This window comes from Hypanus sabinus, chromosome 29, assembly GCF_030144855.1.
Source record: "Hypanus sabinus isolate sHypSab1 chromosome 29, sHypSab1.hap1, whole genome shotgun sequence".
Lineage (NCBI taxonomy): Eukaryota > Metazoa > Chordata > Chondrichthyes > Myliobatiformes > Dasyatidae > Hypanus > Hypanus sabinus.
This window is the reverse complement of record NC_082734.1, coordinates 2,469,974-2,495,398: the sequence shown is the minus strand read 5'-3', so window position 1 is coordinate 2,495,398 and position 25,425 is coordinate 2,469,974. Positions and strand designations below refer to the sequence as shown.

Here is a 25,425-nt window from a genome sequence, read left to right as displayed (position 1 = left end):
CCTCCCTTCCCTTCTTCCCCCACCCATTTCCCTCCCCCTCCCCACCCTCCATCCCTTCTCTCCCCTCTCATCTCTCCCTCAACCTGCATCCCCTCCCTTCCCACCTTTCTCCCCCAAATCTCCCTGCCCTCTCCCCCCACACCCACCTCCCCGCTCTCTTCCTCATCTCTCTTCCCCTCACTATCCTCCTTCCCGCTCTTCCCATCTCTCACTCCCAACCCTGTCCCTACCCTTCTCTCCCATCCCTTAGTGGAGGAGAGATGACACTCACCGTACATCGCTTGGGGAGGAGCCTGCTCAGTAGAGGGGTACTGGGGGCCGGAACTGGACACAATTGCCTGTGGGTGAGGAGCGGATCCAATCATCCTTGTGTTGCTCTGAATCATGGAGGCATAGACCGGCTGTTGGGGAAGGAAGGAGGGAGTTGTGAGTGTCACACATGTTCAGGTGAGAGACAGAGAGATAGAAATAGAGAAAGAGTGGTGGTGTGGGAGGAAAGAGAGAAGAGGGAAAGAAGGAAGGGGAGGGAGAAGGGAGGGAAATGTGGGGGAGAGGGGAATGTGAGGGGGAGGGGGACGGAGGGAAAGTAGGAGAGCAGAAGACAGTGCAACAGGGCAATATTGAGAGAAGGCTAGAGTTAGGGAGGGAGAGGGTGAAGGACAGGGTGGTGAGCAAGTGAGGGTGTGAGAGGAAGCGATGGGGAAGGAAGGGAAAAAAGTGGGGAAGGACAGACAGAGACAGAGATAGATGGACTCCCAACCTGTGAGTGGTACTGTGCCATGGCCTGCATCATGGTCGGCTGTCCAGTGAACTGCTGGGGCCCATAGGGCAAGTAAGGGGGCGAGTAGGGCCCTGCCACCAGTGGAGGCCCAGCAGCAGAGGCAGCTTGCATGATAGGTGGTGCAGATGGAGGGTGGTGCTGCTCAGAGCGCTGAGGGGGCACAGAACCTGTGGAGACAGATCAGCAAGACAGACCATTAACAGCAAGCGGATGGGGTATACTGACAGAGCCTGACCCTCCCAATCCAAACGAACCACATCCTGTCCTCCTTGTCACCGACTTTTGCCCCTATAACTAGATGAAAAAGTACTCTCAATATTGTCTAACAGGAGGGAATGCCAAATAGTGTTTCTGGAATATTGTAACAAGAGGGGAACCGATCAGGACTTTTGATGAAACCTCATGGTAGTGGAACTCCAAGTGGGATCCAACACAACAGTATCTGCCAAAAGGTTTCCCAGTGTGGTGTAACAAGAAAGGAAACTCTGAACAGTGCTCCCAGTGCTGTCTAAGGGCAGGGAACTCTGAGCAGGCTTCCAGTGTGGTCTAACAGGATGACAACCCTTAAAAGAACTCCCCAGTGTGCAAAGAGAGTTCAATATAATTCTTCCTTGGTATATACTAAAATAAAATGGAGACAAAGTGGCATTAACTTAAAAGTGGAACTGCTTTGAGAAAGTATAAGAGAGCCAGAAACATTTCAAGAAAGTTAACAGAATAAAGTCTACAGTCATAATGGTGGATAATGGCAAAAAACAAGTTAACCTGGGGAAGGTAATCATGCTGCAGGTGCAGTGTTCCAATGCATGGTAATGTATGAGGTTTTCAAGGGTATAAAAAGGGGGTAGAGTTTTCTCTCAGGTTAGGTCACTACCAGGACTAGTGAGTTGAAGACGACAAGTTTGATGAAAGGGTAAGAGTATGTTGACAGGGCGAGAGTACGCTGAGAGTGAAAAAGAAAAGACTACATGTAAGTTTCTCGGCATTCTGCAGGTCATCTCGTTTGGTAGATAACAAGTCTTGGTTTGCTTTCTGTACTGCTACTTCATTATCCATTTATTTTCCTTTTTAATATTGCATCTTTTATATGACTAGTAAAGTGAAATCTTCGGGTTTAAATGAGTAAAATGTCTTTGTTTGAGAATACGTACCGAAATGCCAAATGCTGAATCAGGAAAGAACACACTAAGAATTTCAAATGATTCTGGTTCCAACCTTCTAACAAGAGGGACATCGTGAATTGGAGCACACAGTGAAGTATAAAGGGAAGGATACTCTGAACAGGGCTCCTGCTATGGTGTAACGCAGTGGACAGCATGTGGATTTGAAGCCTTACCTTTAGTGGTTCGGAATGGTTTACTCTGGCTGACCTGAACTGGGGGAATGGTGTACTGATAGACCTGGGGTCCCTGAGAGAGAGATGGAGAGAGGTTAGCGTTCTCCAGGAGTGCAGGAAAGCAAATCACAGAAAAACAGCATTTGTGCAAGTGGGGGGGAGGGGGGGGGTTGCGGGAGGGCGGGGTTACTCGTGCGAGTGAACAGCATTGGAGTTGGAATTACTGTGGCTTATTTGGATGTGGAGGGGTGCGCGTGTGAGATTGGAAGAAGCGTTAGGATGGAACAAGAGAGAGGGGACAGATAGTCCATACTACACCTACCTGGACGGTGGGGTTCATGTGGATACCATGCACGTAAGAGATGTACTGAGCATTGTAGATAGCATTCTGGCCTGGCGTCACCACAATGGAAGGGCTGGGCTGAGTCTGAGGGCGCGGGGGCGTTGGGGTACTGGCTGGCTTGGTCTGCAACCACAGAAAGAACAGAATTTACCCACAGCAGCTGCTCCTTTCCGCTCCAACCGGTCAAGACTTCCCACCACCAATGTCATAGCATCCTCTCACAAATCAAAGCAACCTTACCCCATCCCACTTCATCCTGGTTTTCTTTACAAGTGGTCTCCACGAACCTCTATCGCAGCTTGTCCCTAATAAGAAATTGTGCAAGACAGGGACTCACCACGGGTATGTGTGTCTTGGTGGGATTGAATTCCTTTGCGTTGGGGTTCAAGGTTGACTTCTTCACTTGCCTGGGTGGGAGACAAAGTAGTAGGATGTGTCAAGGAGCAGTGGGATGGTGGTACAAAGGTAGAAAGCACACAGTAAATGATGGGACTGGTTGGAATCTGGGACACACTGCCTGAGAGGCTGATGGGAGGGAGAAATTCTCAAAACATACCAGTTAAACATTACGGCAAATGGAAGGAGAATCTAAGCGAGAGAAAATGAAATGGTAGAACACCAAAGAACAGTGGGGTGGCAGTACCTGGGGAGGGAAATGGAGAGTCAACATTTCAGCTCAAGACCTTTCACGGAGACTTCTCTGTTGCTCTGGATTCCGTAGTAGGTGCAATCTTGTGTGTCTCCTGTTACTGTGCTGCCTGACTCAATGGAGTCTAATGGGATAGGAACCCTGAAAGGGGCTCCCAGTACAGTCTAATGGGCTCCAAGGTGCCACAGTAGTGCAGTGGTTAGCACAACACTATTACAGCTCGAGGCATCAGTGTTTGGAGTTCAACTCCAACATCATCTGTAAGGAGCCGATACATCCTGCCCTCCCCATGGGATGTGTGTATTTTCCCTGGGTGATCTAGTTTCCTCCCAATAGTCCAAAGATATACTGGCTGGTAGGTTAATTGGTCATTGTAAATTGTTCTGTGATTAGGCTGGATGGCTTGAAAGACTGTTAGAACCTATTCTGTGCTGTATCCCAATAAATAAATAAAGGAGCAGGAAACCCTGACTGGGGCTGCTTGTGGTCCTTAACGGAGTCCTTGTTGTGGTCTATCAGAACAGAACACCACACTGTGCCCTTGCCCAGCCCAGGCCTCCTCAAGGTACTCACTCCGACATGCCCTCCTTCTCCTCCTCGCCTCCGTCGCTCTTGCCCTGGGGACTTGGTGGGGCTGGCATTGCCCCCTCCGTTGTCTCCCCAGGCTTCCTGTCGTCTCGCCTCTCCCCGGCCTCGGGGGCCGGTGGGGGGCCGGCAGCAAGAGTGGGAGGAATTGGTCCCTCCCCCGTCAGCTCAGTGGAAGCTGGCAGATTGCCTGTGGGCTCACGAGAGGGGCAACAGCCTTCTTCCACCCCCTCGCCAGGCTTCTCCACCACCTCCTTCAGCCTGGAGGGGGCACTTCCCAGCTCCTGGAGCTGTTGGGGGAGGGGAGAACAGGGTGGGGGAAGGAAAGGGGAGGGAGTGGTATGCCAAGTGGAGAGGAGTGGTTGGGGAGAGAAGCAGGAAGATGCAGGGATTAGAACAGACACACCCACACACCTCCTTTAATGTCTGTTACAAATATCCCCCAACACTACTCCCCCACTCCCCTCAACGTCATCCCACCTTGACTGACTGCCCCATCCACTAAAAGGGGCCCTCTGGCTTGACAGCTCATGTTTGTGCTAGACGAATACGCCAGGTTGTCTGGTTGTTACAACTCTCCCCATGGACACTGTTCCTCCAGCTGCTTTACTTTCCGGTGTTCATTTGAGCTCGTCCCACTGCCACATCACATTTGGTCCAAAACCTCTCACCTGTCCAAGTGACTTTTAAATGCTGTTAATGTATCTGCCTTGATCACTTCCTCCACTGGCCTGTTCCATATACAGACCACCCGCTGTGTGAAAACGCTGCTCTGTGGGTCCTTATTAAATCTCTCACCTTAAACCTGTGTCCTGTGGTTTTTGATTCCACCAACCCTGGGAGGAAAGACTGTGCATACTCACCCTATCTGTGCCTCTTGTGGTTTTATACATCTCTGTAAGGTCACCCCTCAGTCTCCTACACTCTAAGGAATAAAGTCCAATCCTGCTGAACCTCTTTCTTAACTCAGTACCTCGAGTCCAAGCAACATCCTCGTAAAGCTCCTCTGCATTCTTTACAGTTTCACAGCATTTTGCCTGTATCAGTAACCAAAAGTGAACACAATACTCCAAGTGCAGCCTCACGAACATGTTCAATTTCAGGTCATCTTAATGTAGGAAAGATGCTATGAGGCTGAAAAGAGTGCAGACATTTACGAAATCACAATAGATTCAACAATACTGGAAATCCTGAGCAGCACATAACAAAAGCTGAAGGAACTCAGTAAGGCAGGTAGCATCTATGGAAAGAAATAATTAAACAGTTGACATTTCTGGCTGAAATCCTTCATCAGGACTGGAAAGGAAGGGGGCAAAAGCCAGATTAAGGTGGTAATGGAGGAGAAGTACAAGCTGGCAGGTGATACTGTGCCCTTAGAAACATCTTGCACCGACTGCAAAAAATATGCAGCTTGTTCAACCTCTCTCCTAAGTTATTCACCTACATTTAAACATCGTTAACATATCCACCCATACCACTCTTGCTGGTAGCTCATTCTGTAGACCTATCACCTTCCGGGTGAAAAAGATGTCCCTCTGTTCCCCTTTAAATCATTCCCCTCCCTTTAAACTTCTGCTATCTAGTTTTGAAAACAGACTGCGGTCACCACACTGTCAACATCCTCGTGATCTTGTTATTCCCTAATTATGGGAGTTGGGATGTCTTGTTACCGCTACACAAAATGATGAAGAGGCCACACTCGAAGAACACTGTTCTGTTCGTACAACTATAGGAGGGTGTAATTAAGCTGGAGTGGCTTTAGAAAAGATTCAAGGGAAATTACAGGCTGAGGGCTCCAGTTAAATGCCCACGTTCAGACTGTTTTCCCTGAAGCACAGGAGGCTGAGGGATGACCTGACAAAGGTTTATAAGAACATGAAGGGCACAGGTATGATGCGTGGCTATGGTCACAGGCCTTCTCTCCCAGAGATGCAGAATCAAGAACCAAAGGGCATTGGTTCCTTGAAAGGCAAATGACTTAAAGGGGCAAGGTTTCCTCCTGGAAGTTGGTCTGTATATGGAAAAAGCATCCAGAGGAAGTGGTAGAGGCAGATATAATCACAATATCCGAAACACAAGAGATTCTTCAGATGCTGGAAATCTTGAGCAAAACACACAAAATGCTGAAGGAACCCCTTCTTATTCTGGATTCTACAACCTTTCTTTCCGATCTTGATGAAGAAACTCACCCGAAATGTAGATCCCATCCAGATGCTGCCTGACCTGCTGAGTTCCTCCACCATCGTGTGTATGCTGCTCAAGATTTCCAGCAAATGCATAACCATTTTTTTTATGATAATAACCTGATTCTGATTCTCTTCCAGTCAGACCACTCTATACACCTCTGCATTGAGATAGTGCAAGCTAAAATAACAGAATGCAGGATAAGAACCTGCACTCTTTCTTTCTTCCTTCCCTTTTTCCATTCCCCTTTCTGGTTCCCCTCTGACCCCTTTTCTCCTCATCTGCCCACCACCACCACGTCACACCCCAAATGGATTCCTCTCCTTCCCTTTCTTCCATGGTCCACTGTCCTCTCCTATCAAATTCCTACTTCTTCAGCCCTTTAACTCTACCACAAATCACCTCCTAGTTTCTTACTTCACTCCCTCTCCCCTACTCACCAGCCTCCCCTATTTCCTCCACCTCACCAGGTCTCACCCATCAGCTTGCAGCTTGTGCACATCCCCCTCCCCCACCACCATATTCTGGCTTCTGCCTCCTTCCTTTCCAGTTCCAATGAAGGGCTTTGTTCTGAAAAGTCATCAGTTTATTCCCCTCTATAGATGAGAGACCTGGTCTCCTCAGTTCCTCCAACATTTTGTGTATTGCACACATTATTTAAAAGACTCTAAAAAGGTACACAGATAGGAAAGGTTTACAGGGATACAGGCCTAACATTGAAAATCCAAGAAAGAGTGGACTTGGGAGAGGTTTTCAACAGCGTGAGATTCTATAGGACCAGAGGTTCCCAACCTGGAGTCCACGGACCCCTTGCTTAACAGTATTGGTCCACGGCATAAAAAAGGATGGAAACCTTTGCTTTAGACAGAGATAAGGAGGGTGATGAATCTGTGGAATTTATTGCTATAGAAGGTTGTGGAAATGGAGGCAAAGTCATTTGGTATACTTTACTATCTCCATGGGCCAAATGACCAATTTTGCCCTTCTATCTTAAGATGTTATTTGAGGTGAGATTGGGTGGCCTCTGGAAGACCCTGGTTGTCAGACAAAAGGTGCTTGACGAAGCTGGTCCTCAATTCTGCTCCTGTGCGTCATGGTTTTAATAGTACTACCCACCGCACCACTCAGCACATCTTCAGGTTGTTTGGTCTGGGGAAACCTGTAAGTCAATTGATTGGGATCTTCCCATCAACCCAATACCATCAATAGGGGTTTACGCTCTTCTCTACACCCCACCCTCTCCCACTCCCTCCCAGAGTTGTTTTTCATCTGCGTGGCACCCAGAGCCAATAAACGTAGAACAGTGCAGTACAGGATTAGGCCTTTCGACCCACTGTGCCTTTGCTGAATATGATAGCAATCTAACTATCTCATCCACCAGGACAAGGTCTGTATCCCTCCATTCCCTGCACATTAACAGCCTCTTAAACATGTCTATTGTATCCTCTCCCACCACCACGCTAGGCAGCACATACCAGGCACTCACCACTCTCTAGGTAAAAAATATGCCCTGCACATGCCCTTTGAACTTATTCCTTCTCACCTTAAATATTAAACATTTCCACTTTGGGGGAAGAAATACCGGCTGTCTATCTATGCCTCTCATAATCTTATAAATCTCTATCAGGATTCCCCTCAGCCTCAGCTACTCCAGAGAAAACCACCCAAGTCTGTCCAACCTCTCCTTACAGCTCATACCCTCTGAGCCAGACATCCTGGTGAACAACTTCTGGACTCTCTCCAAAGCCCCTGCATCCTTCCTGTAACAGGGCATCCAGAACTGCACACAATATTCCAAGTGCAGTCCAATCAAAGTTTAATACAGCTGTAATGTAACTTCACCTGACTTTTCTACTCAACACTCCCACCAATGAATGCAAGCAAGCCAAAAGCCTTCTTTACCATCTTATCTACTTCTGCAGCCACTTGAAGACATCTGTGGACTTGCACCCCAAGATCATTCTGTTTGCCGACATTTTTAAGGGTCCTGTCATGAACCATGCCCTGTTCTACCCTATTATATTTGACCTCACAAATGCAAAATCTCACACTTCCGCAGATTAAACCATCTGCCATTTCTCTTACCCGGAAGTCTTCTCCAAACTTCTTCAGCTCCTCAATCTGATTCCGTTTCTGGTCTGACATAGAAGGGACAATACCTGTGGAGTAGGGGAGGAGGGGAGGGCAACAGAAACAAGACAAGATGACAGCAGGTTAAGAATTGAGAGCTTCCACCTCATATCCCCTCCAGAGGTGCTCTCTCCTATTCACCCCACCCTCCCTCCCTCCTCACCCACCATACATCCCTGGCATAGCAGCCTACCTTTGACCGCCACTTTGCCCATCTCCTGGGCATTACTGGAGGGGATCTCCACTGGCCGGGGCAGATCCTTCCCAGAGACAGTCCCGAGATCTTTCACTGGAAACGAGGGTGCAACAGAGACAAAACACCACTGTCACTGTTTCTCAAAGGCCAGCACCCATTAAACACCCAAAGAACAGTACTCCGAAGCACGGGTGTCGCAAGGAGAAATATGGTTGGGGTTGGAAGACCTTTCAGCTCATCATGTCTGCATCCCACCTCCTTCCATTCCCTGCACATTCATGTGTCTAACAGTCTCTTACACACCTTCATTATATTTGCCTCCACCACCAGCCCTGGGTGGCATATTTCAGGCACTCCACTCTCTATATAAAAAAAGCTTGACCCTCATATCTTCTTTGAACTTTGAATGCATGCCGACTAGAATTGGACATTTCCACACTGGAGCAAATGGTTCTGTCTCCTCTACCTCCGCCTTTCATGATCTTATAAACCACTATCAGGTTTCTCCTCAGCCTCTGCTGCTACAAAATAAAACAAACCAACTTGTTCCGACCTCTCTTTATAACTCATGCCCTCTAATCCTGGAAGCATTTATCTTCGGTATCCTTCAAAGCCCCACACCCTTCCTGTAATGGGGTGACTAGAACTGACTAACTAAAGCCAGAGTACCAAACTAATGCCTTTTTCATCATCCTGTCAGTGACGCCATATGCAGGTAACCATGAACCTCCACCACTACAACAGGCCATGGGGCACTGCCATCCATCACGTAGGTGACATTGACCTTCTGGTTTGATCAGCCAAGGGAAGAGTGGGGAAGATGCAGCGACACAAGGCTGCACACTGGGGTAGAGAATAGATCTGCTGCTTCTGATGTTTCCCCAGTCCTGAAGTGCCTGTTCCCTTTGCCCTGCAAATAGCTTCTTAAACACTTCCATCATATCTACCTCTCCCTCCACCGCTGGCAGCACATCCCAGGCACCCACCACTCTCTCTGTGAAAAAAATCTTAAAATCTGAACACTTTCTTTAAACTTACTCCTTCACACATATATACCCATTGTCACCCTAGAAAAGATTCTGCCTGTCTTCCTTATCCGTTTCTCAAAGCTTTATACAATTCTGCTGTGTGTTTCCACCATCTTGTGGCTTAGTTCAATTTTTAAAAACCACACTCACTATATCATAGTTCAGGTTCTCCACAGCTCAAGTGATTTACAGACTGGGATATGATTTTATATATAGAGTAATTGGGTTACAGCCTGGGATCTAATCCCTAAGTTTGGGAGTTTTATACTTAAGAGTAACAGATCCCTGGGAGTGGGTTAAGGGTTGGGATTTCATCAACAAGTTAAATTGAGTTTGTATACAGAATGTCTTTGGGAGTGGATCATAGGCTGAATCAAGTCCAGGGGTATGGGAAAGGGTTTACATAACCTTGGGTTACAGACTAGGATCTAAGCCAATGATTCATGAGGGGTGTTTATATAGAATAGTAGAATAATACTTCCCTAGTATTGGATCTATTAGCATCCACCTGGGATCTAGAGGTTCAGGAGGTTTATATATAGAATAACAGATCTCCAGGAGTGGTTTAAAGGCTGGGGTCTAATTCAGGGGCTCTGGCAGTTTATGTATAGAACACCAGATGTACTTAATCGTGAGGGGCGTAGTGAGGATGAATGTACACAAGTATAGGAAAGGTTTAGAGAGACATGGACCAAAAGGGAATTGGCTCAGATGGGGACTTGGGTCGGTATGGACTTGTTGGGTCAAAGGGCCTGAATCAGTGTTGTACTGCTCTGTGAGTACATGACCCTAGTATGCACACTCCACACACCACTCCAAAACACACAGTGGAATGGACTGCTTACCGTCTGTGGTGAAGGATGGAGCTGGGGTGGCTGGCTTGGGAGACGACGAGCCGGGAGATGGCGAGCCAGAAGTGTCAGTGCCGACGGAAGGGGGAGGCGGGGCCCTCCTGGCTTCTGGTGGGGAGGTTGGAGCAGGTACTGGGCCTGGGAGCTCCTGGGCAGAGAGTGCAGGTAAACCCACACTGGACTTCGGGGAGCGGGGGTGGTAAGGCCGGTTTATACCTGCGAGAGAAAGAGAAGTAGGGAGAGGGGGAGAGATGCGGGTGGGGAGAGACAGAGGAGAGGGGGGTAGAGGGGAAATGATTGACATAAAAAACTCCAACACAGATCCCTGCGGAACACACTAGTTGATGGCAGCCAATCCAAAAAGGCTCCCTTTATTTCCACACTTTGCCTTCTGTCAATCAGCCACTTCTTTATCCATCTAGAATCTTTCCTGCAATACCATGGGCTCATAGCTTATTAAGCAGCCTCATGAGTGGCACCTTGTCAAAGGCTTTCTGAAATCCAAGTGTACAGAATCAACAGATTCTCCTTTGCAAACCCTGCTTATTTATCTTCAAAATATTCCAACAGATTTGTCAGGCAAGATTTTCCCTTGAGGGAACTATGATGAAGACATTATTTTATCATGTGCCTCCAAGTACCCTGAAACCTCATCCTTAATAATCACCTCCAACATCTACCCCACCAATGAGGTCAGACTATAGTTTCCTTTCTGCTGTCTCTCTCCATTCTTGAATAGAACAGTGACGTTTGTAATTTTCCAATTTTCCATATCAATTCCAGAACCCAGTGATTCTTTCAGAATCCTGGGGTGTACACCATCTGGACCAGGTGACATCTACCTTCAGACCTTAGTTTCCCAATAATCTTTCATCTAGTAATGGTAACTTCACACACTTCATTACACATAAAACCCATTGTACTGACCATTTTCAACCTGCTCCAAGATCAATCTAACCCTTCCCTCCCACATAACACTCCATTTTTCTTTCATCCATGTGTTTATCTACATCTATTAAATGATGTACTGGCAATACATGAAGTTTTGCGGACAGCTCACAAACTTCAAGATACACTTCTGATTTGCAGCCTATAATCGCCCTTTAAGTAACATACTTTTAATCTTGTTGAACAAACCTGCAATTTTACAATCATGCAACTAATTGGCAGAATCAACTCTCAGGATTGCAGGTATGGCACTTCTAAGTAGATAAAAGTTACTGCCAAGGCCAGGAGAGAGAAAGGAGGGGAGGTCTTTCAAGCCAGACTAAAATGGTGGGTTGTAAACCTGCCTCTTCCGAGTATCTTGTTAGCAAATGCATAGTTACTGGAGAACAAGACCCTAGGGCAAGATTGCTGTATCAAAGGGAAATGAAGGATTGCTGCATTGTTTTACGGAGACATGGATCCCTCCAGACAAGCTGGATGCAGCAAACCAGAGGGCTTCTTCATCCACCGGATGGACAAAAATACTGATTCAAAGAGGGCAAGAGGTGGGTGTTTTATTTTATTTAGAGATACAGCATGGAATGCCCTTGAGATGCCCTGCCAGCAACCCACCAATTTAACCCTACACTAATCACAGGACAATTTACAATAACCAATTAACTTACTAACTAGCATGTCTTTGGACTGTGGGGGGGAACCGGAGCACCCGGAGGAAACCCATGCATACCATGGTGAGGGCAAACAATCTCCTACACTGGATGCTGGGACTGAATTCCAAACTCATGACACTTCCAGTTGCAATAACATCGCGCTAACCACTACTCTATCACGGTGCCCTGTAGTCTGTGTTTCATGATAAATTCCTCATGCTGCTGAAACATAGCAACTGTGTCTCGCTCTAGGAGCATCTAATGATAAAGTGGCATTTGTTTTACTTAAGGAGAGAGTTCTTTGCTATGATCCTGACCACAGCTTACATACTGCCAAAAGCAAATGCTGAGCAAGCACTCTAGGGTTCAATGCTAAGCAAACAAACAAGCAAAAAGGAAGTAGTCTACCCTGACACCTTTCAAAGCATTGCTGAGGACTTCAATCAGACTTGCTTGAAGAAACCTCTGTAATTATCATCGACATATCACCTGCAGAACCAAGAGTCCCAACATACTCAATCATTGTTATGCTTTGATTAAGAATGCCTGCTGTTCAATCCCTAGACTGTATTTTAGCAAGTCTGATCATCTGGCAGTCCTCCTCCTACCTGCATACAGGCAAAGACTAAAACCCAAGGCTCCAGAGGTAAAAGTGACAAAGAGGTGGTCATGGGACGCAGACCAGCAGCTACAAGATTGCTTCATATTGGTGGACTGGACCATGTTCAAGGACTCATCAGAGAACCTGAACGAATATACCATGTTTGTCATGGGATGGGCTTTTAAACAGTAGTGGACAAGTGTTTCACCACAAGATCATTCAGTCTTCCCCAACTAGAAACCCTGGATGAATCAAGAGATCCACAATCTGCCGAGGGCCAGTTCAGCAGCGTAGAGGTCTGGTAACTAAGTAACATAAGGTCCAGATATGACCTCTGGAAAGCCATTTCACATGAGAAGTGGCAATTCCAGATAAAATTATATCACAGAAAGATGGTTGAAAACTATAGCAGGGCTTTAATGCTATCACCTCCTACAAAAAAATCCCACACAACACGAGTGGCAAGTTTCACTCACAGGCGAGTTCAATGCCTTTTCTGCTCACTTTGACCAACAAAACACGGAGGCACCTTTATGAACTTCTACAGCCTCCGACAACCCTGTGATTTCTGTTTCCAAGGGAGATAAGAGAGCATCCTTCAGGAGGATGCCAAGGAAAGCACCTTGCCCAGATCTGGCAGCGTACCGAAGACCTGTGTGCTATTCAACAGGTTGGAGTATTCACTGAAATCTTTAACATTTCACCTCAAGCAGGCTTCAGTTATACCAGTGCCCAAGAAGAACAAGGTAACCTGCCTCAATGACTATCGTGCAGTAGTACTTACATATAACATAATGAAGTGCTTGAGGCATAAATGATGCAAAGATGGGTAGGGGGTATGGGAGGGGAGAACAACAAGCAACTGGAACTGTACCGAGACTAAGTTATAACCGTAGGTGAACATCAGGTCTACTCACCCGAGGCTTGAGAATGTGGAGAGCTGTCGGAAGCAGATCCCCCCCTTCCCATTAGGGGCTTACCACCACGGGTGGGTCTCTGAGCCTTGGGTGACATTCGGGAAGGTCCTGCAGCAAGGAAAGTAAGCAGCCAGGAGAGGGAGAGAAGCAGAATTATGAGGAAAAGTGTGAGGGTACAGGAATAATATCAATACAGATACAGTCAGTGACACAGGGCGTTTGGGAGAGAGGTCACTAAGGGACGGTGTGAGGGAGCTAGATTACATTGGTGGGGAAACAGGATGCTGGGGGAGTGCGGTTACTGAGGTATGGTGTGAGTGAGGATACAATCAGCGACTTAGGATACGGAGGGAGAGGGGACACTACGGGACGGAGTGAGGGGGTAGGATTAACGTTGATGGGAATGGTCAGTATCTCAGGGTGCTGGGGGAAAGGGGTTACAGAGGAACACACCTAGGAAGAGGGAGTTGGAGAAAGAGAATACAAATGAACAGTGAAGGAGAGGGGTCACAAAGGAACAGACATTGGGAAAGGGGTAACTGGGAGTGACTCACCTCCGTTAATCACTCGCTGGTCCGGCGATGGGCTGCAGCTAGAGTCAGGATGATGGATTCCCCCCCGTGGGGGGAGCGAGCCCACTCGTCCACCCCGGGGCATGCTGGACCTCAGGCCTCCTCCCCTGGTGCTGCCTTCCCTGCTTCGCTGGGGGAGGGGGATGTACTTACTATCCCTGCAGAGAAGACACACAGCCTCAGTGTTAGATTGGGCCACAGAAGATTGGCTGTCAGCAGCCAGACCAGAAGGAGACGGGTAGAGGGGGCAAAGGTGGGACAGACAGAAAGAGGTTCCTCCGCAGAGATATAGATGCAAGCAGAGGGGAAGAAGGGAGACAGAGACAGGCAGAGCGTGAAAGACAAGCAGAGACACAAGAAGGCAGTGAGCCAAAAAGGAAAAACCAGAGCTGCGTGCGCATGCGTCCACACACACAGGGATGGCAAGGGCCAGACAGACACAACCTTGTAACATTCCTCACCTGGAGTTCATGCTGGGGCTGTCACGATCAGGTGAAGGTCTCTGCACGGCACTGAACTTCTCCTCCTCCGTGCGCCCATCATCATTCTCCATCGAGACGCGCACCCGATACTGGGGACTGGACTCAATCTCTTTGGCCAGCTGGGTGGCTCTGGCTTCTCGTTGCCGGAACTCAGCTGAGTTGTCCTTTTCCAGGGGCGTCCTGAGGGCCCAGAGGAAGAGTCAGTCCATGGGAGTGGATAGCAATGTGGGTGACGGGAAATGATGTGGGGGTCTTCAACCCTGTGTCAGACCTTGGGAGTGTACAATTGGACAGTGCAGAGAGCGCTTCACTCTAAGTCTAACCCTGGTGTGTGCGATGGGATGGTGTGGAGGGACCTTCATTCTGTGTCTGACCCCATGAATGTGAGATGCGATAGTGCAAAGGGAGATTCACTGTGTCTGAGCCACAGCATTCTGGGAGTATTCAAACTCATGTAGAACCTTATGGTGACAGGCCCAACAAGACTTGAATACTCACGTGTAGGAGGAGAGGCTGCTGTCGTACGTAGTCTTCACACCATATGTCTCCTCATTGAAGCGGAACATCTCATTGGCATCCCAGCCGTTGGACTGAGCATAAAGTTGGAGGTTATGAAGAAACAAGGGAAAGATACAGCCGGGATTAGGGAAAAAAGTTTAAGACACAATATGGCATCAGACAGCAGGGAAACCGGTCTTTCAACCCAGTTGGTCTGTGTTTGCCAAGATTCACATCTGAACCAGCCCCAGTTGCCTTTCTTTGGCCGGATTCCCTCTAAACCTTTACCAGGCACCCACATTAATCTTTTAAATGTACCTGCCTCAACCACTTTCTTGTAGCTTGTTCCATGAACAAATGACACTCTAGCTGAAAGTTGCCCCTCAGATCCCCATTGAACCTTGATACTCTCTGACATTAAACCTGTTCCTTTTGGTTCTTGATCCCCAACCCTGTGGAAAAAAGAATGTGTGGATTCACCCTATCTGTGCTGCCTCTGTAAGGTTACCCCTCAGTCTCCTACACTCTAAGGTTTAAAGACCCAACCATTCTCCATAACTCGGTCCTGAGTCCTGCCATCATCCTCTTAAGTTTCCTTTGCACTTTTTCCATCTTCATAGCATCATTCCTACAGCAGGGTGACCAAAACAGAATACAATAGTCCAGCTGTGGCCTCACTAACATCTCATACAACTGCAACATAACGTTCTCCTGTACCTAGTGCACCAAACACCTTGTTCACCACCGTCGACCCATTATACTATTTTCATGTAACTACGTACTTGTATTCTGATGTCCTTCTGTTCTGCAGCCTCCATGAGAGGGGTTCTTATAAACACACACACAGAGGTCAATTTATTAGGTTCTCTGGAGACTGTTGTGCGTGAAAATCCCAGGAGATCAGCAGTTTCTGAGATACTCAAACCACCCTGTCTGGCAACAACAATCATTCCACAGTCAAGTCACTTAGATCACATGTCTTCTCCATTCTAATGTTCGGGTTGAACAACAACTGAACGACTGGACTATGCCTGCATATCTATTTTTCCACACATTGCCAAAAGATTGGCTGACTAGATATTTGCATTAACAAGGAACACAAGTATGCTTAATAAAGTTGCCACTGAGTATATAAAACTATGAAAAAGATAAATAAAATAAATGCAGTAAAGTTGTTTCCACTAGTAATTGAATTTAGAACTAGGAAACTGATGCACCATTAATAACTCTCCGAGACGTGAGGCGAGATATAGGCTTTTATTGACTGGAAGTAAGAACAAGCAGCAATTGAGCACCACACTGCATCCTGGAGACTGAGGCCAGGGCTCGGGCTCCAGTCGCCTTTATACCGGGGGTCTGTGGGAGGAGCCACAGGAGCAGTCAGCGGGGGGGGCGGGTGTCCAGACATATATATGTAGTTCACCATAGAAACACAACAAAAAGATTCAGAGAAATAGATTTAGGATGGAGATTAGGAGAAATTGTTTTTCCCACAGTAGTGAATCTGTGAAATTCTCTGTCCAGGGAAGTAGTTGAGGCTACCATATTAAATATACTAACATGAGAAATTCTGCAAATGCTGGAAATCCAGACCAACAGATACAAAACACTGGAGGAACTCAGGTCAGGCAGCATCCATTAAAACAAGCAAAAAGCCATTGTTTCGGGCAGCAATCCTCCTTCAGGACTTATATATTTAAGACACAGTTGGAGAAGATTTTTGCATAGCCAGGGAATGAAGGTTTATGAGTAAAAGTCATGTAGATGGAGTTGAATCTACAGCCAAATCAACTGTGAACCTACTGAAGAGCGGAGCAGGCTCAATGGGCCAGGTGGCCAACTCCTCCTACTTACATTCTTATGAAACATCGATTTTTTTTGGCTCTCCATATATATTTGTCTGAGTTGTTGAGTTCCTCCAGTGAGAACTCAATAAATTGTGTTTCTAACGATGCTATATCAAAGATCGTTGCAAACTTATATAGAAGTATGGTGGAAAGTATTCTCACTGGTTGCACCATTGCCTGGTATGGAGGCTCCAATGCACAAGATCAGAAAAGGCTGAAGAGTGTTGTAAATTCAGCCAGGCCCATCTACTACTAAGGACTCCCTACTACTAAGGACATTTTCAAAAGCTACTGCCTCAAGAAGCCAGTATCTATCGTGAAGGACCTCCACCACTCAGGACATATCCTCTTCTCATAACGACCAACAAAGAGGTGGTATTTGGACCTAAAGATCCACACTCAACATTTTAGGAACAGCTTCTTCCCCTTCATCATCAGGTTTTTTAACAGTCAATGAATCCATGAGCACTAACCCATCTCTCTGCTGCCAGGCCAGGCAGGTTCTATACTGAGTCCCTCTGCACACCCCACCCCCCAGCATTCTCAGGACAGCTATGCATTCTTTAGTGTTAGGGTGAACGTTGTTTGGTTGGATTCATATCCTTCACTCCTTAACTCACTACTCCATCTCTTCCCATCTTGCTAGAACTAAAGAAAGTTGTGGACAGAGCTCAGCACATCACAGAAAGCAGCTTCCCTCCATGGACACTGTCTACACCTTGACCCGAACACACACTCTCCCTGACACAGCTCAGCACATCACAGAAACCAGCTTCCCTCCATGGACACTGTCTACACTTCTGCTGCCTTGGAAAAGCAGCCAGCACAACAAAAGACCCAACAGATCCCGCATATTCTGTTCCCTCCCATTAGGCAGAAGATACAAAAGCCTGTAAGTACACCCCACCAAACTCCAAGGACAGCTTTTACTCTGCTACCTAACAGTATTAAATAGTCCCCTAGTATAAGACAGACTCTTGACCTTACAATCTACCTTGCCATGGCCCTTGTACTTTATGGTCACTGCATTTTCTCTAACCATCATTCTTTATCCTGATGTTGTTTAACTTTGTACCAACATTGTGTAATAATCTGACTTGTATAAGCAGTACACAAGTCAAGCTTTTTAGTGTATTGTGTTACATATGCCAACAATAGACCAATCTATTCTTTCTCTCACTCTCTCCACACCCCTCCCTCCCTTACATCCACTTCTCCATATCTCCCACTCACTTTCCCAGCTCACTCAGAGTCAACCCTTGGATACTCATCTGCTCTCCCACCTTCCCTGTCTCTCCTACTCTCTCCATCACTCAACGAGATCCACCCTTCTGCCTCCCCCTCCCACCTTCTTTCAAAGGACATACATATTTGCCTTTCACCCTCCCTCCCGGTGCTTTCACTTCTCAGAGGAGGCCCCACCTGCCCATCCACCATTTTGTCCCCTCCCCTCTCTTCCACCACACCTCCACCAACTCGGTCCCTTCCTTCTTGTCCTAACAGCATAACTTACTTGAGATGGCCCACTTTGGCTTCGTCCCTCCCTCCTGCAACCCAATCTCTGTGGGACAGAACCTCTTTGATCACTCCCTTCTCTGGAGACAGTCCTACCCACTCCTCTGTCCCTTCCTCCCAAAGCCCAGCCTCTGCAGGAACAGACGCACACTGATCCCTCACCCCGCTCCACTGCCGTCTCTGATTCCTGATACACCCACCTCTGTAGACGGTCCCATATGAAGTCATACCCACCCCCATGACCCCCTCTCTGGCACCAGTCCATTTCGTTCTCTCCCCAACCTGACTTCACCTCGCTCACTCCCAACGCCCTTCCTTCTCCAGGAGAAAACCCACTTTGAACACCTCCTTTCCATCTCTCCTTCCAGCATCTCTAGTTATCTGGTACTGTTCCATTGAACCTCTCCCCCTCCACCCTCGAGTTCTTGATTCCTCTCCTCTCCAGGGATGAGCCCACATTGACGCCTCCCCTCCCACTCCCCCTCAGCGGGGAAATGTACAGCTTCTGGCCCGTACCCACCACATCAGACTCTAGGTCGAAGTCATCGCTGTTGTTATCTCCACCGCCCTCCCAGGGTTGCAGGGGGCTCTCACGATGCTCCCCATTCACCTTGGTGCTCACCATCGGGTCCGTCAGCTTGTCTGCAGGGGAGTGGAGAAAACGGGTGTCAGTGGAGGCTGACCAACTCTCTTGACTTCTCCCTCCCCATTTCCTGCTCCCCCTCCATCCACTCACCCCAATCCCTTCTCTCCACTTCCCCCCTCCCTCAAATCTCCTACCCTCCTTCCTAACCTTCCACTTCTCCCTCCCTCCTCCATCCCCTCTACCTCCTCCCTCCCTCTGCTCTCACACTTACCCTCCCAAGCACATTACTCTCTCTCTCTCACTCACAACCTCAGCCAATAGGTGAGAGCCAGTTATCCTCTCATCTCTGGGGCCTGACTGTGGCAGGTGATTGGGGCGGTTAGGGAGGACTGGTCTGCTCACCTCTCATGGCGTAGTTGAGGTCCACATCACGGAACTGCACCACCACAACATCGGAAGGTTTAAAGATCATGGTATCAATGATGTCTTCACACTTGGGGCCAGCTGCTGTGTCTGCACTCTTCCGGTGCACTGTGTCCACGGCCAGCTCTAGCTGTGGGCCGCAAATGGTGCAGTGAGAGGAAAGGCCGGGGGAAACTCGAGCAGAGGTTCACAAAGGGTTAGTCAGAGACAGAGGAGAGAGATTGTGAACCCCAGACTGTGTGTAAAATAGAGAGAGGCAGGGGTGTGGAGAGGGAGAGAATGGGAGAGGCTGGTGCAGCGGTAGATGGGGGCGGTGGAGCAGATGGGGGGGGGTGAGAGAGCGGGGGGGAGACAAACAGGGAGAGTGGGCAATAAAAAGGGACAGGGACAGCACCCATGGAGGGAAAGCATGGAGTCCTCAGGAAGAAGGGGTCAGAAGGAGTTTACCAAGCTGGGAGTGGTTGACTATTTGACAGCTGGAGGCATAGGGTCTTGATCAGTGAGCTTGCTGCTTACCTTGGAACTGAGTGTTTTGAAGATCCCCTCATAGACGGTGCCATTCCTCACTCTCACATCACACGTGGACCCCTGCAGGAAGGATTGGTGGGTTAGCGAGGTGGGCAGGGGTGTGGTTAGTTGCAGTACATTGAGAAATTAATGAACATATGCTTCCCCCCAACAATATTTTAAGGGTCAGTTCAATAGCACACATCGGGGATTGGGGGGGGGGGGCGGGGGAGAACTGCATTTGGTAAGTGCATGGGCAAAGAATATCAGGCAACACTCTCTTTACAACAGAATTACAGGGCACAGGTTTAAACTCAGAGGGAACAGATTTCACAGAGACCCGAGGGGCAGCCAGGTGAAGTATTTGAAATAGCTAGTTTGGGTAGTAAATGTTTAGAGATACAGACCAAGCACAGGCAGCTGGGGCTGGCTGAAATGTAAACTGAAGAAAGTGGTTGAGAAAGGTACGTTAACAGCATTTTAAGAGACTTGCACACATACCTGGATAGGAAAGGTTTACAGGGATAAGAGCCAAATGGGACTGGCTTCTTGCTTGATTCCTTAAGGTTGTTATAACTGCTGTGCGGGGAAGGGGAGAGAGGGTGGTAAGATATTAAATGCTCCCAATGGCATGAATCTCTAGCCTCCAACAACTAAGTTCAACTGCTAGTCTTCATGTGTGACTGAACTACTAGCAGAAGCACTTCTACTGATGGGGAGGGGCAAAGGCGGGTTACTGATGCCTTAAAACCAGTCACTTCGGGCCAATGGGGCTCTATCAACCATGGCTGGCATCTCACCTAGAAGGAAAACTCTATTTCAAACCCTCATTACCTTTCAGCTTTTCCCACTCATAGCGAAGGTTTCAGCAGTACACCCCAAGGAAAAATCCAGAGTTGGAGTCCCTTTACTGAGTTCAATGCTGACTAGCAACTCCTGCAACACCACTGGTGCCAAACTATCTGTCTTGGCCGTTCCTTTGGATTCATCAGCTGTGCTGAAAGGAGAAATGTGCTGCATGGGCAACAGCTTGCTCTCCATATCATACTTCCCTGGGTTGCAAACTGGCTTGTGGAAACGATTAAGACACACCATACTCGTTGACCCTGATCAACAAAGGGGGGGACTGCCTCATTCAAGGGATTTGGTTGGAATTGGCCAGATGGACCAAAGGACCTCTTTCCACATGGGATCTGGGAAACTAAAAGTCGACAATCAGCAGGCTGAGGACGTGCAGATAGGCGGACAACGGTGAACTGTTCAGAAAGCAGGTACGTCCGTGTCAGGCAGGCAGTCGAGCAGCTCATTGACGGTTGGCAGATGAAGACTGGTGGTGGTGGTGGAATCACTTGCATCTGCATACACCCGTGTCTCTGCACGTGCCTGTGTGCGAGGGTGTATGCAGGGAGTGCGCATGTGAGAGTGCACATGCGTGTGTGTCCACTAGAGGTGATGGGGATAGCACAGAACACTCACCACAACTGCAGTCAGGAAGTGCAACATCCGCGTGTTGTTGTAGACCCCCTCGAACACCTGGAACACAAGGAAAGGGAATCTTCACACAGCTGGCCCAAGGAGCGTAATGCGAAGGGGGAAGGGAGGGGGGTAGGAGGATGTGGATCAGGAGACGGGTGAAGCAGGAAAGTGGGTTAAGAGTGGGGATGAGAGACAGACAGAAAGAGACACTCACCGGCGACTGTGGGGATCCCTTGACACTGCTCCTCCCCCTGTAATATAAAGCAGAGGGCGGTCAGTAAGGAGGTATCCCTTGGAGGCAGGGCTCAAAACTGGATGCAAGTCCTCCACTTTCAGAATAGCTTCTATTTATGCTCTGCCAAAATCATCCCTGCTACCTCCTATCACTGTACCATTCCTGTACCTAACAGTGTATCTCTCAATTTCCCAGATACCCATCAACCTGTCTCTCTCCATTCTCGGTGGTGAAGCCACTAGAAGAAATACAAAAGACAGCAGTAAAGTGGCAAAGCTCCCCCTCCCCATTATACTGTTGATGCCTGCGGTCCCCAGCACCTCAAGGTTGAGAAAAGGCATTGCATTGCTTCATAAGAGGTCAGGAATGCATTTCTTACAGCTCATTCCATATACCACAAGACACAAGCACAGAATTGGACCAGTTAGCTGATCAAGTCCACTCCTTCACTCATTCACGGCTGATTTATTTCCCCTCTCAACCCCATTCTCAGGTCACTGAACACAAGATGTGTGGAGTCAGACTATATATGGGTCATCTGACAGTTTAGACTTCCAGGGTGTCTAGACTGTGAGATGTACATATTGGGATCCTTCAGTGCGCCACAGAGCAACTGCTGACAAGAGGGACCCAACCTGTCCAGTGGAATCATCACTGGTAACCCAGGTGTGCAATGGGTAAGATGTCAGTGATCAGAGTCCATAAGACATGGCAGCAGAATTAGGACACTCGGCGTATTAAGTCTACTCTGCCGTTCCATAATGATTTATTAACACTCTCAACACCCTGCTTTCTCTTTGAAGCCTTTAATGCCCCCACTAATCAAGAATCTATTAACCTCCGCTTTAAATATGCCCAATGACCTGGCCTTCACAGCCATCTGCAACAAATTCTCCACCACCTGGCTAAATAAATTCCTTCTCATGTCTGTTATAAAGGGACATCCTTTCACTGTGAAGCTATACCCTCTGATCCTAGATTCACTCATTACAGGAATCATCCTCTCCACGTCTGCTCTATCTAGTTAGAAGTCAATGATTTCTGATCCTGATGTGTGCTGTCTGACCCCACTCTCACTGTGATCCTTGACCCCAGTGACCCTTTACCCCACTCAACCAACACCACATTCCTTGGCCCCACAATAGTCAATCCACTCTTCCAACTCAGTGATGCTTGACCCCGCCAGCCCGATGTCATCTTCCAAGACCCTGCTTCCTCAACCGAGATCCACACCCTCATTCATCCAACCATGGGATCTTTCATCCCGCTCCCCCAACCCCATGATCCTTGACACTGCTCCCCAACCTCTGATCTGCGATCCCTCTACGACAACCCTGTGAATACTAGCCCGCTCTCTTACAATGCTGCAACCCTAACTCCGCAGACATTGTGATCCTCCATACTATTACATCAACCCCGTGATCCTTGACCTAGCTCTCCACTCACAAACAGAAGAAATCTGCAGATGTTGGAAATTCAAGCAACACACACAAAATGCTGGAGGAACTCAGCTGGCCAGGCAGCATCTATGGGAAAAAAGTACAGTCGACATTTCAGGCCTAGACCCTTCAGCAGGGACTGGAGATAAAATAGATGAGAAGTAGATTTGAAAGGTTGGGGGGGGGGGGTGGAGAGGAGAGAAACGCAAGGTGATAGGTGAAACCAGGAGGGGTAAGAGATGAAGTAAAGAGCTGGGAAATCAATTGGTGAAAGAGATTTGGGGCTGGAGAAGGGGAGCCTGATAGGAGAGGACAGAAGGCCATGGAAAAAAGAAAAAGTGGCGAGAAGCACCAAAGGGAGGCAATGGGCAGGAAGGGAGATAAAGTGAGAGAGCAAAAAGGGGGTGTGGGGTGCGGCATTACCAGAAGTTTGAGAAATTGATGTTCGTGCCATCCGATTGGAGGCTACCCAAACCCAATACAAGGTGTTGTTCTTCCAACCCAAGTGTAGCCTCATTTACACAGTAAAGGAGGCCATAAATTGACATATCAAAATGGGAATGGGAAGTGTATTTAAAATGGTTGGCCACTGGGAGATCCTGCTTTTTCTGGCAGAGGAAGCATAGGTGCTTAGCGATGTACAGGAGGCCACACCAGGCACAGTATATGATTCCATCAGACTAACAGGTGAAGTGTCCCCTCACCTGGAAGGACTGTTTGGGACCCTAAATGGTAGTGAAGGAGGAGGTGTAAGGGCAGGTATAGCACTTGTTCCACTTGCAAGGATAAATGCTAGTAGGGAGATCAGTGGGGAGGAACAACTGAACAAGGGTGTCATTAAGGAGCGATCCCTGCACATAATGCTCTGTAACTTCCATCTCCAACGGGATCTCACCAATAAGCACATCTTTCCCTTTCCCCCACTTTCTGCTTTCTGCAGAGATCACTCCCTACACAACACCCTTGTCCATTCGTCCCACCCCACCGATCTCTCTCCTGGCAATTACCCTTGTACTACATCTGCCTCTGTACCTCCTCCCTCACTACCACTCATGGCCCCAAACATTCCTTCCAGGCAACACTTCACCTGCGAGTCTGTTAGGGTCATACACTCTGTCCGGTGCTCAGTGTAGCCTCCTATACATCAATGAGACCATCGTAGATAGGGAGACCACTTCGCTGAACACCTAAACTCCGCCCACCTAAGAAGCAAGAACTCCTAGTGGCCATAATTTTCATTCCACTTTCCATTCCGACATGTCTGTCCACCGTCTCCTCCACTGTCAAGATGAGACCACACTCAGGTTGTTGGAACAACACCTAATATTCAGTCTGGGTAGCTTCCAACCTGATGAAATGAACATCAATTTCTAGAACTTCTGCTAATGCCCCTCACCTTCCTGCACTATCCACTTTTTCCTCTCCCACCGTATCTGCTTGCAAGCTCATTGCCTCTTTCTAGTGCTCCACTGCCCTTTTCTTCTTTCCATGGCCTTCTGTCCTCTCCTATCAGATTCCCCCTTCTCCAGCCCTGTAACTCTTTCACCAATCAACTTCCCAGCTCACCCCTCCCGGCTTCACGTATCACCTTGTGTTTTGTCTTCCCTACCCCACCTTTTAAATCTACTTATCTTTTTTCCCCAGTCCTTCCGAAGGCTCTTGGCCCTACACGTCGACCGTACTCCCCCCCCCCCCATAGGTGCCTGGCCTGCTGAGTGCCTCCAGCATTTTATGTGTTGATCTCCCCTCACCGACTTTGCACCGTTTCCCCCAACCCACTCTTCGTCTGTTGATTGACAGCTGAATTGATCAATCGTGTGGAGCCCGAACAGTCTTTCGGCTGTCCAATAACAGCCGAACCTGTCCGCTGCACCGCCTTCTCACCCTAGGCCAATGACAGCCCGGTCCACATACCACGTGATCGCAGCGCCAGTAACCCACGTGGGCCTAACTGGGCCCGTGCCCTTTCCAATTAGCACCGTAGAAGAGTACCCACTCTTCTAAATGGCCAAGCGTCGCGCCCGTCAAGCCGGCGTTACCATCCATTGGTCGAGTTACCCTTCTATCTGAGCGAGCATCGCACAGCCATTGGGCAGCAGCAAGACATGCCCCGCCCTCCTTCAGCAGCCCGTGCTTGTTCTCCAACCACCACCCCCAACAAACCGCCTCCATCTCCTCGGCTTCCCTCACCTGTCGGCCGGAGGCGCACTAGTGCTACTGCGAGGCGCCGCCTTCATCGCCAGGGAGTTATGGTTGGAGGAGTTTGGGATGGGGAGGACAAGCGTACAGGGGAATGGGGTTAGAAAGAGAGAGAGAGAGCGAGGTGGCCGGCTCCTTCCGCCGGGGCCAGCGCGGAGGGGAGGGAGCGAGCGGTAAACAGCGCGCATGCGCGAGACGATTTCTCCGCCCCTGGTCACGTGCGGAATGCCAGGATTGTCGTAAAGCCGCGACGCGCATGCTCAGGGTGTTGGCCGCGCCCTCTCCGGGCTCCCCAGCCAACAGCAGATGCTGCATTGCTTGGGTGCCCTCCCACTCCCCTAGATCGACAGGGTAGGAATGCCCAAAGCCTGCATTCTGCTCAGTGGGGCAGGTTCTTTGGGATTTTTCTGGGCCAGCCCGCTCAGTCCCTTTAGAGTACATGGAGGG

The 25,425-nt window shown here is 48.5% G+C and overlaps 1 protein-coding gene across 4 annotated transcripts in view; it reads right to left on the bottom strand.

The window, feature by feature from the left end:
• The window catches only part of LOC132382876 (ataxin-2-like protein), a 64,385-nt gene that overhangs the window by 25,357 nt on the left and 13,603 nt on the right, over positions 1 to 25,425 (bottom strand). For 2 of the 4 annotated variants that reach the window (XM_059953371.1, XM_059953372.1), the window contains exons 1-19: positions 24,970 to 25,153; positions 21,320 to 21,356; positions 21,106 to 21,162; positions 19,639 to 19,710; positions 19,102 to 19,252; positions 18,634 to 18,755; positions 14,752 to 14,843; positions 14,233 to 14,433; positions 13,754 to 13,929; positions 13,200 to 13,307; positions 10,078 to 10,299; positions 8,202 to 8,297; positions 7,964 to 8,037; positions 3,683 to 3,984; positions 2,798 to 2,867; positions 2,440 to 2,583; positions 2,118 to 2,190; positions 761 to 948; positions 272 to 401 (exon numbers count right to left, since the gene is read on the bottom strand). In XM_059953371.1, coding sequence (XP_059809354.1) covers positions 272 to 401; positions 761 to 948; positions 2,118 to 2,190; positions 2,440 to 2,583; positions 2,798 to 2,867; positions 3,683 to 3,984; positions 7,964 to 8,037; positions 8,202 to 8,297; positions 10,078 to 10,299; positions 13,200 to 13,307; positions 13,754 to 13,929; positions 14,233 to 14,433; positions 14,752 to 14,843; positions 18,634 to 18,755; positions 19,102 to 19,252; positions 19,639 to 19,710; positions 21,106 to 21,162; positions 21,320 to 21,356; positions 24,970 to 25,016 — 2,362 coding nt within the window. In that variant the 5' untranslated portion in view covers positions 25,017 to 25,153. Of the gene's footprint in view, positions 1 to 271; positions 402 to 760; positions 949 to 2,117; positions 2,191 to 2,439; positions 2,584 to 2,797; positions 2,868 to 3,682; positions 3,985 to 7,963; positions 8,038 to 8,201; positions 8,298 to 10,077; positions 10,300 to 13,199; positions 13,308 to 13,753; positions 13,930 to 14,232; positions 14,434 to 14,751; positions 14,844 to 18,633; positions 18,756 to 19,101; positions 19,253 to 19,638; positions 19,711 to 21,105; positions 21,163 to 21,319; positions 21,357 to 24,969; positions 25,154 to 25,425 lie in introns of those variants that run through there. The other 2 variants (XM_059953374.1, XM_059953373.1) reach the window with 1 other exon arrangement.